This window comes from Lates calcarifer, linkage group LG24, assembly GCF_001640805.2.
Source record: "Lates calcarifer isolate ASB-BC8 linkage group LG24, TLL_Latcal_v3, whole genome shotgun sequence".
NCBI classification, from domain to species: domain Eukaryota; kingdom Metazoa; phylum Chordata; class Actinopteri; family Centropomidae; genus Lates; species Lates calcarifer.
In genome coordinates this window covers 712,898-725,980 of record NC_066856.1, presented here as the reverse complement: position 1 = coordinate 725,980, position 13,083 = coordinate 712,898, and the positions used below count along the sequence as shown (strand labels likewise).

At 40.7% G+C, this 13,083-nt stretch overlaps 1 protein-coding gene across 1 annotated transcript in view; it reads left to right on the top strand.

Annotated features, from left to right (window-relative positions):
- ntng1a (netrin g1a) overlaps positions 1–1,751 on the top strand; it is a 100,649-nt gene extending 98,898 nt beyond the window's left edge. Inside the window, 2 exon segments of the mRNA XM_018698147.2 lie at positions 20–78; positions 80–1,751. Coding sequence (XP_018553663.1) covers positions 20–78; positions 80–280 — 260 coding nt within the window. The 3' untranslated portion in view covers positions 281–1,751.
- Positions 1,752–13,083: the final 11,332 nt, after the last annotated feature.

The window sequence follows — 13,083 nt, the reverse complement described above, 5'->3', positions numbered from 1 at the left end:
TACATTACTCCCACCGCAGCCCGGGTCTGTGACAACGAACTCCTGCGCTGCCAAAATGATGGGGTGTGTGTCAACAACAGTCCGCTGCAACTGTCCCTCAGCCTACACGGGCCTGCTGTGTGAGAAGCCCCGCTGCGAGTCGGAGCTGGGGGGCTGCGGAGGTGCAGATTCGGGCCAGGCCTCCCTGACGCCTCCATCCTCCCTCAGGCTGCTGCTGCTGCTGCTGCTGCTGGGCTCAGCGCTGCTGAGAGAGGCCTCCTGCTGGCCCGCCGTGCTCTGAAGAGAGCCATGACCTGGTGGGAGTGATAAACTCCCCAACCCCTCCACGTTAACCCATCCAACCCCACCCCCCTTTCAAATAATCAACAACCATTAAACAAGAGCAACCATGAGCTTTCTGGACTGTACTGTTCTGAGCTTCTCCGCCGCCAGACTCAATGGATACTCGCGCTGACAAAATGGGAATGTGCCAGACAGAAGAGTCAAAAACTTTTCATTTAATTTCAAAGAATATATAGAGATGAACAAACATATACGTCTAAAAATGCCAGATATTATGAAAAAATACAGAGAAACTGAGCGTTTGCCTAACAAGAGTAAAATGAGCAAAGAACAGTAAGCCTCCCTCCCCCTCTAAGCCATACCAGGTACTTGAGCTCCTTCCAGTTTGAGAAGGGATAACTGGAGATGACAGACTTGTTCACTTCCTCTCTTATTGCCACGGCAACAACAGCTGCAACCAATCAGCTCTCGCACGAGCCGACAGCGGCCACCGATCCCCCCGGGATGCTTCTGCGAGTTAATGTTGGCTGGACTGATGCCGAAGAAATCTCAAAGAAACTGTCCCCGCTGAGTGGTAAAGATTGGCCTCTGAAACAAACATTTTACTTCAACACACGACGAAGTGAACAAGGAGAAAACACAGGACGCATTCTTTGCTGTCAGTGCATTGTGGATAGAAGGAAATCTGTCCGGACTGCCACTTTGTGACACAGAAACCTTGCCCACGTCAATCCCTCTCTAGCTTTCTGTGTCTCCTTAGAGCTCTATCTCATCCTCCCCCCTGTTCATCCTCCTCCCTCCCTCTCCCCCCATGCTGAGCCCCCTCCCTCGCCATGCTGCCACTGACCTGTGCTTTCGTGAACGTTACTCTGTAAACCCTTGTTGGTTGAAAGATTCTTTTGTCCGATGTTAGTGATGCACATGTGTACGAACCCCCCTCCCTCCCCTCCCTCCCTCCTTTCCTCTCTTCCAAAAAGATACTCCAATAAATCTGTCTGATTCTTTTCTATCTTAGAGCCACCACGCTCCTGCGACCATGGTCAGAGGATAGATTTCACCTGAGCAGACAAGAAGTGCATAGAAAACCATCAGTGTATTTGCAAGTTCTTTTCTCAACAGAGCAAACAAAAAAAGAGTCATGTAGTCCTTTTGTATCTTTGCCGAACTGTGATTGAAAAAAGGCAACCTTTAATGTATCTATTTAAAACATCCAAATGCAGAAGCAACTGTTTATGGTTCTCTTTTCTTTTTCTCTCCGTTTCTTTCATTCACTTATTTTATTTGTTCTTATTTCTTTTAGTTGTGCAGTTGATTTTCCTTTGTATTGGCAACGTGCTGGCATCAAAGAATATCAGTTTACATATACAGTATTAATAAAGTGTAATAAAATCCCACCAAAGGACATTATAAATGTTTTGTTCTTGCTTTAACACTTGAGAATTTAAGTGAATAAAAGTTTAAAAATTAAATGGCCTGGATCATTTGGTTGGTGCTCCACATGATTAAGTTATTTAAAGGAGGCATTAGATTTTCACTGTCTGCCAGCTCTTTAATTTGTGGATTTAAAGAAAAATCCCAATCATCTCCTCTTCCATGTTCTCAAAACAACTGTACAGTTTGGTGCCAGTCACAGTGATAGTAGAGACAGTGTTTAGTTGGTACATTTCAAATCATTAATTCAGATGAAATACTAGAGTGAAGCTAGAGTGAAACTCTGTGTGAAGCAGGTGAACAATGTGAAATTAGCCCTCAGTGTTCACTGAGAATAAACCTGAGAATATCTGCTTCAATGCAGCTTTTCTCTCAAGGACATTTTTATTTTTATTCTAATTTCTACCAAAGGACATAACTCATGAAAGTTTTACTATAATACATCAGACGTTAAGTGAAGTAGCATAGTATAAATATATAGTTTAACTTATGATGATTTCTGGTTTTGATTTTCAGACTTGAGGTTTAGAAACGTGAGATGTTCTGATTTGAATGAATGACCTGCTGATGTTATGATATTAGCTGAGTTGAACCAGTTGAAGGTGTCTGACAGTGAATGTCTGTTTACCCTTTCCTTCATGTTACAGCTGCACAGCAGACTGAGGATACACTGACAGTACACTAAGTGCAGCTAATTAGACTGATTAATTTCATTAAAATTGTGTTTGTGATTGTAATAATCAGGTAGTTCTACAAACACTGATTCCTATGGTCCTGATGAATAAAGCTCTTAATGATTTTAAACCAAATGATCACTGCATTAAAATCCCATTCACAGGGTCTGACACTGTGGTGTCTCTGTGTCTGTGATACATGACTCTCACATGGAAGAAATAAAGGTAAACTAACTGAATCTTAATTTATGACTTATAAAAATCACTGAAGTGAGCTGAAGTCTTTACATACTGTGCTGTTATCTTATTCACAGCTGCACCTGCAGTATAATATGCTGCTGAAATGCTGACACACCGGATAAACTAAGATCTGATCAGTGGAACAACACTCCCACCCCCGCCCTCACCCCCTCCCCCATCCCCCACCAACAAGGCCACACTGACAAAATGATGACATAAAAAGCTGTGTATCAGCTTTGGTGATATTTCCGTGCTCTTTATCTTGAATTCAATCTGGTGAAGATTTGTTTCAGTGGCGTGTTTTGTCGGAGGCACTGAATTAAATATTTACAACTATCGATGTCTCCTGGAGAGCCTGTGTTCAAAGTTTATATAGTGGGTCTTGTCAGACACTCGACAGTTCATCCATAACCTGAAATATTCAGGCCCAACTCCAGCTGCACACACTCTGTCCTTCTGTTGTTTTAAAAGTTTGACTCAGAGGAAGGAAGAGAACTTAGAAGAGAAAAAACTGTTCATCTGGAGGAATGAGAATGTTATGTTATGTTACTGTTACTCAGTATGTAGATGATGTTAAGAAACTAAGAGATGACAAACACTTTTTTTTTTTTTTAGATCTTTTTTCTTTTTCCAAATGTGCTTAGTCAGTCACAGGTTTTGTATCTGTGCAGGTTTTTGTCATTTCTGAGGGAATAAATCTAATAGGGCAGGAGGAATGAATACCAGATTTTTGTTTCCTTGCAGATTGTCTCTTATATGCCAAAGTAATTGATTCAGATATTCATATTCTTGTTTTTGTCGCATCCAAATCCAACAAAATAATTTAATTCCAAATTTCATATTTTCAGAAAACCTCAGTGAACTGTGGCACTTTTGCCAAATATGAAAATAAAAGACTCTCTTTATTGTACTGACTTTAGATTTTAGCTGGAAATGCTGCTGCAAATTAAAAAAAATATCTGATTCTTTCCTTTGATATTTAATTTAATTTCTTTGATATTTTATTTATTAATTTCTTTTGAGTGAGATCTTCTGCGTGAGCTCTGCTTCTATAATGCAGAGGATTAGTCTGAATAAAAAAGAAAAGTTTATATAATATTTCAATTATCTGGCACTTTATTTGTAATGGATCATAGAGAATATGGCAGTATCCATTAATTCCATAGCATACATTTCTCAAAAAAATTGATGGGAAGATTTTTCATACAGTACAATTTCTGGTATGCATATACTATACATATACAATGTGATTAAAATGTGGCCAATTTAACACAAAATGGAAAAGTGCAGCAGTGATTGTTCCACATTTAGGTCCAGTTTAAAGCTGGAAATAATGAAGAAGACAAACATGCTGTGTTTCCTCAGTCTCTGCTGTGTGTGTGTGTGTGTGTGTGTGTGTGTGTGTGTGTGTGTGTGAGGAGTGTGTGACTCCAGGGGACGCCCTGATAAATTCAGTCAAAGTCACTTGTTTGTCAAGGTCCCCTACAGTGGCCCTAATTTTAACCACGTGTTCAGCCCAGGTGTCAATGCACCATGCTGCGTGGAGAATTAAAATAGAGTTGACGTCGTTTGGGGACGGGGCTTCATCCTAGATATCTCACCTCCAGCAGCTGTTGGCTGACCCAACCATGAAGCATCGCCGAAATTCCTCGGAGCGAACCATCCACTGCCACTGGATTATCTCCTCCCTGTAATATGCTTTGTGGAAATAACTGGTGAAAAGTGTTTAAAGGGCCAATGTGTGTGTTATTATTTATGTCTACCCTGTAGCAAAAACACTGTGGAATTTATCTGTGACTCAACAAAGAAGTTTCAGCCACGAAGGCGATGAATGAGTCTTTGGATCTTTGTTGTAATTAACCAGATTTCTGCTGTAATGTAACAACCGTCTGTGTCACTCACAGGCCACCGTAGCTCCAGGGGACAGGTCTCTTTATCCGTCAGGTAAAAAGGTCAAATTTACAAGAAACCAGCAGCTGCACAGTTTGACCATTTACATTCAGAGAGGGTTTTCTCAGTGCTTCAGTTTGCAGTGAATTAGTGACTTGTGGGGATTTTCCTATTTGCTGCAGAGCCAAGTCACCACCTGATGTCTCAGGGAACTTTCTCCATCCACTATCCCTTGATATTAGGCCTCACTCTCAATATGAATGTCCAGGCTTCCTGTTTGTTCATTATGGTCAGATTTTTTGGTTTTCTATCCAGGACAGTTCAGAGTAAAATGAGACTGTATTGTGTGTATAAAGTATAGTCTAATCCTCTTCAGTAAAAAATTTGATTTTCAATCCTTTATCTCAGGATGTGTCAGAGAATTAACAGTAAATCATAATGTTATTGACTCTTCCAGTGAAGAGTCAAGAGTCTGTGTCAAAATGTACATATCAGTTAATTCATTTCCAGTTTCCTGGAGACAGATTATCCTCTGTCGGTGAAATTCTTCCACTCTGAGGAGACGTGGAAACCAGCCGAAGCAGACTTCCACCGGGTCAGGTTGAGAGGTATTGACCTCACCCTGGCCCTCTTATTCCCGCTATGGTTGTGATGTTTGTTTGTGTAATGATCAATGCACTTATTGAACCACACGCAGCACTTATTGATCAGTGTTTCTTTTTCCTTCAGTGGGTGCTGAGTGGTTGGTGCTTTTTTCCATCGCCCGGTAATCTTGAATCCAGACATATACTACGTCCATTAATGGATGCTAAAGCTGCAACTCAGCCAGAAGCCTTCACACAGCTCCACTGAAACTGTTTGACTTCCACATTCCTTTTTCCTCTACAAATGCTTCTTTTGAGAAAATCAAAAGTTTTTTTTTTTTTTTTTTCCCTCTGGCCCACATCTCTCCTTTTAAATTACACTGGCATCAGCAGGGTAATCTCAATGCTTGCTTAACTAATGAATACTTTCAAGGCTCCATTTTTCAAAGGGACAGATTCCTTTGGAGACCAGGACACCTGAGAGTTTCCACAGTAATGTTACCACGGTAATATGTCTCCCTGCAGGAGATTAAGTGTTACACATGTAGGATTTTTATGTAGCTGGAACATATTGGTATTGTGTCCTTTCTTTTTCTTGGTTATAATGTCAAGTAGTGTTGCAATGTTTGGATTGCACGTTATTGTTAAGGTCAGACATCCTTTTATTACCATGATGACAGAAGAAACATCTTCAGATAGTTACTGATGTTTTAATGAGCTGGTGACAAACACATCCAGCACTGGTGTTACACTGTGTCCTTTATTAGAAAAAAAAAAAAAAAAAAACTTTCGACACATCTTTATGTTCTGAACCAGAACTATGTCGATTTGAAAAGATGAAAAGATTTCTTCATTGTGATTCACATAATGTTGCTTCACTCTGTTTACCCCGCCATATCAGCAGAGTGAGACAACATATGGAAGACAAGTGAAGGAGAAGTGAGACTGAAAGGGTGACATCCTGTTGAAGAGGTAACACTGAGCTGTGGTGCAAAGTGAAACCATCGGGATTCAAGTTTTACCCATCATGCTTTCAGTACTCTGAGATATTTAACACTCATGAGCAAAGAAATGTTTAATCTGTAGAGTGAAATCCTGTCGCCGGTTCAACACGGATGACGGGCGTCAAACACGGCTCTGATGGCATTGAAGGGGAACCGTCATCAGCCGCCATCACATGAGCGGAGCAGGTTTGATGTCTTCTCCTGGGTCACTGATAAATGCACCCATAACTGGAAGCCACAGCCACATGTAACTGGTGCTTCTGGGAATGGAATTACAATAGGATTGAAGGATAATCACATCTGAGCTGCCTGACTGCCTCAGTAATGTTATCACTGCACATGCAAAGTGGAAACGACAACAAACCATGACTTGGGTTAAATCAAATAAATATTAATGAAGAGTGCAGCATTTGATATTATGGTAAATACTTAGAGTCTCATCTCTGGAGACATGGTAAATAAATATAAGCTGTTTTCATGGAGCGATCCTGATACGGATCAATCAATCCTCTCTGTAGACTTTGCTATACAATAACAGACCCCACAGCTTGTGTGATCACACAGTGAGATATGATCTGTTTTTACTTTCCCATTTCCTGCACAGTCGTTTTAATTGATTCTCCGTGATTTAGGACAGAACATCTGAAAACCAGAGTCAGATTCCGCAAATGTGTTGAAATACACAGCCAATAAACTGATTCTGAGTCTGATGTGCACCGACAGAGGAGATACTGAAATTATCCTCATACTGTCTGTACACTGAAGCAAATTTAATTATTTGGTTCTGTGACAGTGGCTCAGCCCAAACAACACCAGGACCCTGAGACTGACCCTGAGAACTAAATGGAATTCAGCCATCATTCATTTCATTATTTACATCGGAGCTTTTCCTGCTGCGACGTGTCAAAATGATCAGTGAAAAAGGCTGAGTGAGGTGATGTAAGTTTTAGTTCCTGCCCCCACAGACATCACGCCAATCCAACTACCAGTATAAACACTGACGCTTAGTCACATTGTTTTCTGTTCAATTAAAATTACATGCATTCAGCCCAGAAAAAGGATATCATAATTCCTAGACATTTGTATAATAGGGAGCTTATTCAATTTCTTCTTTTTCTTTGATTTGATAATTATAATATTATTATATATAATTATAATTTTGACCAAATAGGTACGCAAACAAACACTTCGCAGACACACTGTGTACTGATATACTGTATACTTTCTAGCAAGAATATATATTCAGTTCAGTTTGATCTTAAAGACTTATTAAAGACATATTTTTCAATCTACTTCTTTGGGATTTTATTTTTAATGAGCTTCTGTCTGTGAAGTTTGAACTGAGACTTGATTATGTATTAAATCATGTTTGGACTGTGTATTGGAGAATTTGTTGCACCATCTTAACAACAAACCTAATTCCTGGAAATGTCGACCACCTGTGTGTGACCTGTGGATTGAAACATGAGTTCAGTGTTGTTCATCCTCACAGGTGTTGTGAGTTTTTCTGGCTACAACATGAGATCACAGTTATCAACAAACCAGTAAGAGTTGTGCAAATTGTCTTAACATGTTAAATAAAGTGAGGAGGAGTGAGGAGGAAACAGTCACACTGAGAGGAGGTCTAATCAAGTAAAAGTGTGACACCTGTGTGGGCGGAGCCTGAGTGAGCAGAGTCTTTAAAAAGCCCAGAAGTCATATAGTCAAACTTTCCATGTGTCACAGTCTGAAAGAGAAGCTGAGAGTGCTGTTTTTAGAGGTGGTGTTTGACAAAATTGAGAGATCCAAGAGAATTGATGCCCTTTTTTGGCTTGTTTTTTTTACAATACTTATTCACTGAGAAATGTACATGATTAGAAATTGTGTTTTTAGGAACAGAACCTCTGCCCTATAGATTTCCACTGTGAAGCTCTGTGAGAACAGATGAAGCAAATCAGTCACACTTCGTTCTGTTGTCACGACACGGTCAAAAATAAAGCAAATGACTAAATATAGCAGAGCTGAGATTTGAACAAGCAGTTTGTTTGTCATGCTCTGCACCGTGTATGGTATCAACACACTGGCTGTTTTCCACAGATGTGTGTGCTGTGGACAAACAGTGTGTAAGCAGGGTCAACACTCTGATACACTGATAGCCTTAACAAACACAGGGTCAAATAAAAAGTAACAAAGCTTACACCACAGAAAAAACTCTGAAAATAGAATGTTTTCCATCCTAAGTAATCCTTAACTGAGTCTTTCCCTCTTCTGTCTTTTTTTCTGTTTTGAATACATGAAGTAAAAGAGAGTGTAAACCTCTTATTGTCAGAGTCATTCTTGTGCTCAGTAACCAGCTAATTACAGGAATGAGAGACACAGGAGAAAGTCACCTCTGTCAAGTTACTGTCAGTCAGGGTGGATTTGTTTTGACAGTAGTTTGTTGGTGCAACAGGTTTATTCACATAAAGACAGTCATAATGTTCACAGTGTGTGTTGCACTAAGACCAGAGGCAGCTGTCTCATCAGACATGGAACTGATTTGGTGAAATAGCCTGATGTGCTGAAACAGTTTCAGACATGTGAGCCTCGACAGTTTTGGCTTTTGTGAACCACACTGAGGACAGACAGCGGGGTCTGGACTGGCTGTTGAATTACAAATTTAAAATCAGTCAGTGAAGAAAACAGTCATTGTGATATTTTCATATGATTGGCCACGTTGGTAATCCCTCATTTTACAGTTTGTTTTTCTGGTATTTTCTGAACAAAATGAGGCCACACTTGACAGATTCTGACATTTTCATTTGAAGTTTGTTTGACTGTAAAGAACAAGAGATGGAGGTTAGAGAATTAGCATCACTGCAGTATTGTTCACCTTCAAAGAGACAGGCTGATTCCTGCTACCTTTGATGTTTGTGCAGGTACACCATGTAGTGGGAGATCGGAATAAAAGGATGATGGGCTGAGGGAGAGAGTGATGCCTTACGCTGCCTGCTAACTACAAATGAGGGCCACGATGGTCATCTGTGCCATCATTAGCCAAGATTCCTGCAACTTCCCTTTATTTGGAGAACAAAAGAGCATCTCTGGTGCTGTAAATACAATTTGTTCCACTGCTGGCATCCCTGCAGCTTTAATAAGGACAGGATAATCAGCCGTACTGTGGTCCAGTCGTACTAATGGGAATATCTCTGCAAAGGCTCTGGCAACGAATCAAACAGAAGCTGTTTATTGGATGATAAAGAGACAAACATGGCTAAAAGTTCCTTGGCCTGGCGACTAGACCACTGGGTAACCTCCAGGGTTTGGATGGCACCGTGCTGGTTGGCAGCTACTACCAGGCAAAGCAAATGAAAACCTCCCTCTTTGCTTCTCATCTACAGGAATTAAAAGTGCCCTTGAGCAAGCCACATTCAGCCTGCTTCACTGCACCTGCTCCATGCTTTAAAAACACTCCACACAAAATGTTTCCAAAATAAAAAATATTAACATGTTAGAAACTTGTTGTAGAGACCCGGTGCAGGAAGTGTTGACACCAGCGCGACGTTATCTTTGAATTTTTGAAATCCAGAGCAAAAAAGGAAGGAGAGGATATAAGACCTTTTTTTGCTTGTTTCCTGAAACTCGTGTCCAACCAGTGAAGAATCTTTCTTTTGTCTGGTTTCCGCTGATGAGTGAATGCAGTTGGTAACCTAGATTGTTGCCTAGGAAGAGCTTCATTAAGGAGCAGTAGAAAATACTTTTTTGCTTTCACATATCCCCAAGGGGACAAACAGGTGTGTGAGTGAAATAATTATTCATCACATGTTTGCACTGGAATCTTCTGCACAGCTTTGGTTTGCTGCTACTTCAGTGATGAAAATATAAATATATCTGAGCCTATATGACAACTATCATTTCCTATTTTTAAAGCAGTGTCCAAATGACATCGAGTATAAAACGTAGTGTAAGCTGTGTGTTGGAGACTATGAAAATTATGAAAGGAAGTTTTTCCTTGCCACTGTTGCCTAGTGCTGCTCATGGTGGGATTTGTTGGGTCTCTCTCTGTAAATACCTATTTTAAAGAGTATGGTCTAGACCTGCTCTATATGAAAAGTGCCTTGAGATGACTGTTGTTGTGATATGGCGCTATATAAATAAAATTGAATTATTTGACAAAAGAGGTTCAGTACACAGGTGATCAGTCAGAGACAAGTCTGGCTCAGGAGAAGACAAAGACGAGGTCAGGAAAACTAACAGAGATAAAAAGAAACAAACAGATGGAAAACTGACACAGAGACAGGAACACAGACTAAATACAGAGGAGGGAAGGATAATGGGACACAGGTGAAACTAATCAGCGTGAGGCAGACAATCACACAGGAGGGAAATGCAAAAGGACAGGAAGTGAAGTATCTGAAACAAGAGGAGAGTTGAGTATATCAAAATAAAACAGGAAACAATGAATAAATGTATGATAGTAAACATCAGTAAAGTTAAAGCACCTGGTATGAATGTAATCTTTATCTGAACAATGATCCACAGGGCTCTGGTGTTAAAATATATTCTCATTATAATGATGATGTGTCTGTATTGTGATCAGATCTCAGTATGTAAATTATTTAAACAAGGCTGGCAGACTTGTCAGTAAGGATGGTAAGCTACTTATGCCTGGCAGCTGAAGTAGCAGGAACAGGTGAACAGGTCTTTTTTTTTTTTTCAGACTATATTTACATTTGCTGAGATCTGGTCACACTGAGTCAGATGTGATCTGGCTGATCTGATTATACTCCGTGTGGGTCTCCAGATACTACATCCAGATGCAGATCACATTTAACGCTAAATGTAAATGGAGGCTTCTTCACCATTAACACATTTAAAAATCAGTGTCTTACCATGACTAATGAGGTCAATTAAAAAATGTCTGCTGAAGTGTCATTTAAACCTGAATCACACTGAAAATATTAGTCCATACATTTATTAATTTACAAATCATACACTTACCTTACTGTGAGTGCACGTTTATATAGATTTAACTTTGCGATGTGACTGGAAATGTGAGACAGACAAGGGTTCAAAGTCAGGAGAAGTTTTAAGGAAAGTACATTTGTCATACACATAAAAACAGAACCATATGGTATTTACAGTTACCTAAGCCAAGATGTGTACTGTAATCCTAATGAAGATAAGAGAAGTTTACACCATATGCTAATGTAAGCATTATGTTGAGAGACTGTGACACTGTAAGAAGACAGTTTGGAGAGACAGATTGTGTTATGTACCTCTGAATCCTGGAGAGGTCTCGGAAAGATGAAAAAGAGTTTTACCTCCATGAGGCTCCCAACACAACACTAATGATGTAAAACTGTCACACTACAAAAACTATATTACCTAATGCGTTAAAAATGGTTCCATAAATTCACAACAACCTTGAACAAAGATAGCAGTGGATGTTTGAAATAAAAACACATTTATCCCCTCACTGCTGAACTCTGAGAGCTGGCAGAGCAAAAACATTACAGCAATGACCGCTCAGCACCAAGGTTTAAAAAAATACAGATGAGTAACATTACCACTTGAAAGAATTTAAGACAGTGAGGAAATAATAGGAGTATTTGCATATGACCTTGAGGGGTGTTTTGGTATGAGACAGAGAGGTGCTTCTCTGAGCAGCCATCTAATCAGACAGCTTGATTAAAGCCGTGCAGGCCCCCTGTTGCATGAGGAGGCCTCAGCTCACGTGTGTGAGCGTACACTCATTTAGGAATCACTTATGATGGTAAATGATGTCAGTCAAGGTCTGAGATCCTGCTTGGGTATCTGTCAGTGTCTTTTCATTAATCCTTCCACAAAGTGAAGAGAGTCATGAAGAGAAAAGGAGTGTTTGCTTTTTTTTTTTTTTTTTTTTTTCCACCAGTATGTTTTTTTTTTTCAGGTGTTCATGGGTCCACTTGGTTCTGAGGAACTGAGACTCATCCAGTACCCAAGTCAGTCCAAACTCTACTCAGTTAGGTAAGGTCTGGTTTTCCTGCTGCAGGTCTCTGGTCTGTGTGTCCAGTACCTGAGTGGATCTGGATGGACCTGAGTGTTCACTGCATCAGCTCTGATCACATGGTTCATCACTGTGGGAGAAAACAATGAGTTTGGAGGCGAGAGGCAGAAAGAGAACTGTGAAGTTCACAGCTCAGAGCTCTGTTCTGACGAGGGAACTGAAGCTTATTTTAGGAAAATCAGTCTCACCACAAATTGATCCAGGTGATGATATGAAGAGATGGCTGATCGGTGAAAAAGTGTTTTTTCATTTCACTGTTTTTGGATCATCCCACAGTATAAACAGTATCAGCTCTTCCACCATCACCCGTCTTCCTCACATCCGTCCTCACTCTGCTCTCACACTCCGTCTTCCTGCTTTGCTCATGTTTTCCATCTTTGGTAATTTGGCCCAAGTTCATCTTGTCACCTAACGGATTCCTCTGCAAAGTGAAAAATGACATTTTGGGTCGGGGACTTCAAGGATGGTCAAGTTAATGAATGGCCACCAGATGGCCCTTATTAGGCTAATGTGTTCCCCCTCTCTGCAGCCCTAGCTCTCGCCTGGGGACTTAACTCGCTGGCAGCCTGTGTGTGTGTGTGTGTGTGTGTGTGTGTGTGTGTGCGTGTGTGTGTGTGTGTGTGTGTGTGTTTCTGTTGTTAAGTTAAATCAGGTTAACCTGAGAGGATGGAAGGACGCAGCATCTCCGCTTTAACTCAGCCGCTCTGTGTTTTGATGGGGTCAACTGTCCTCAGTGGGAGACGCTGCTGTCCCGGTCACTCCAGTGCCCAGCTGACCCACGGCCCTCCCCATCTGACAGCCTGACACCAGTCGCTGCCGCCACTGTGCTCAAGTCTGAAGTTTACATGCAAAAAATAGGATTCAGAGAATGAGCAGCCAGGCTCTTTCCCCTCCAATCTGACAGCGTGTTAATTGCCTCATTTATAATCCCTGCTCATCAAAATGAATAATTGTTGTAATGCATACATCTA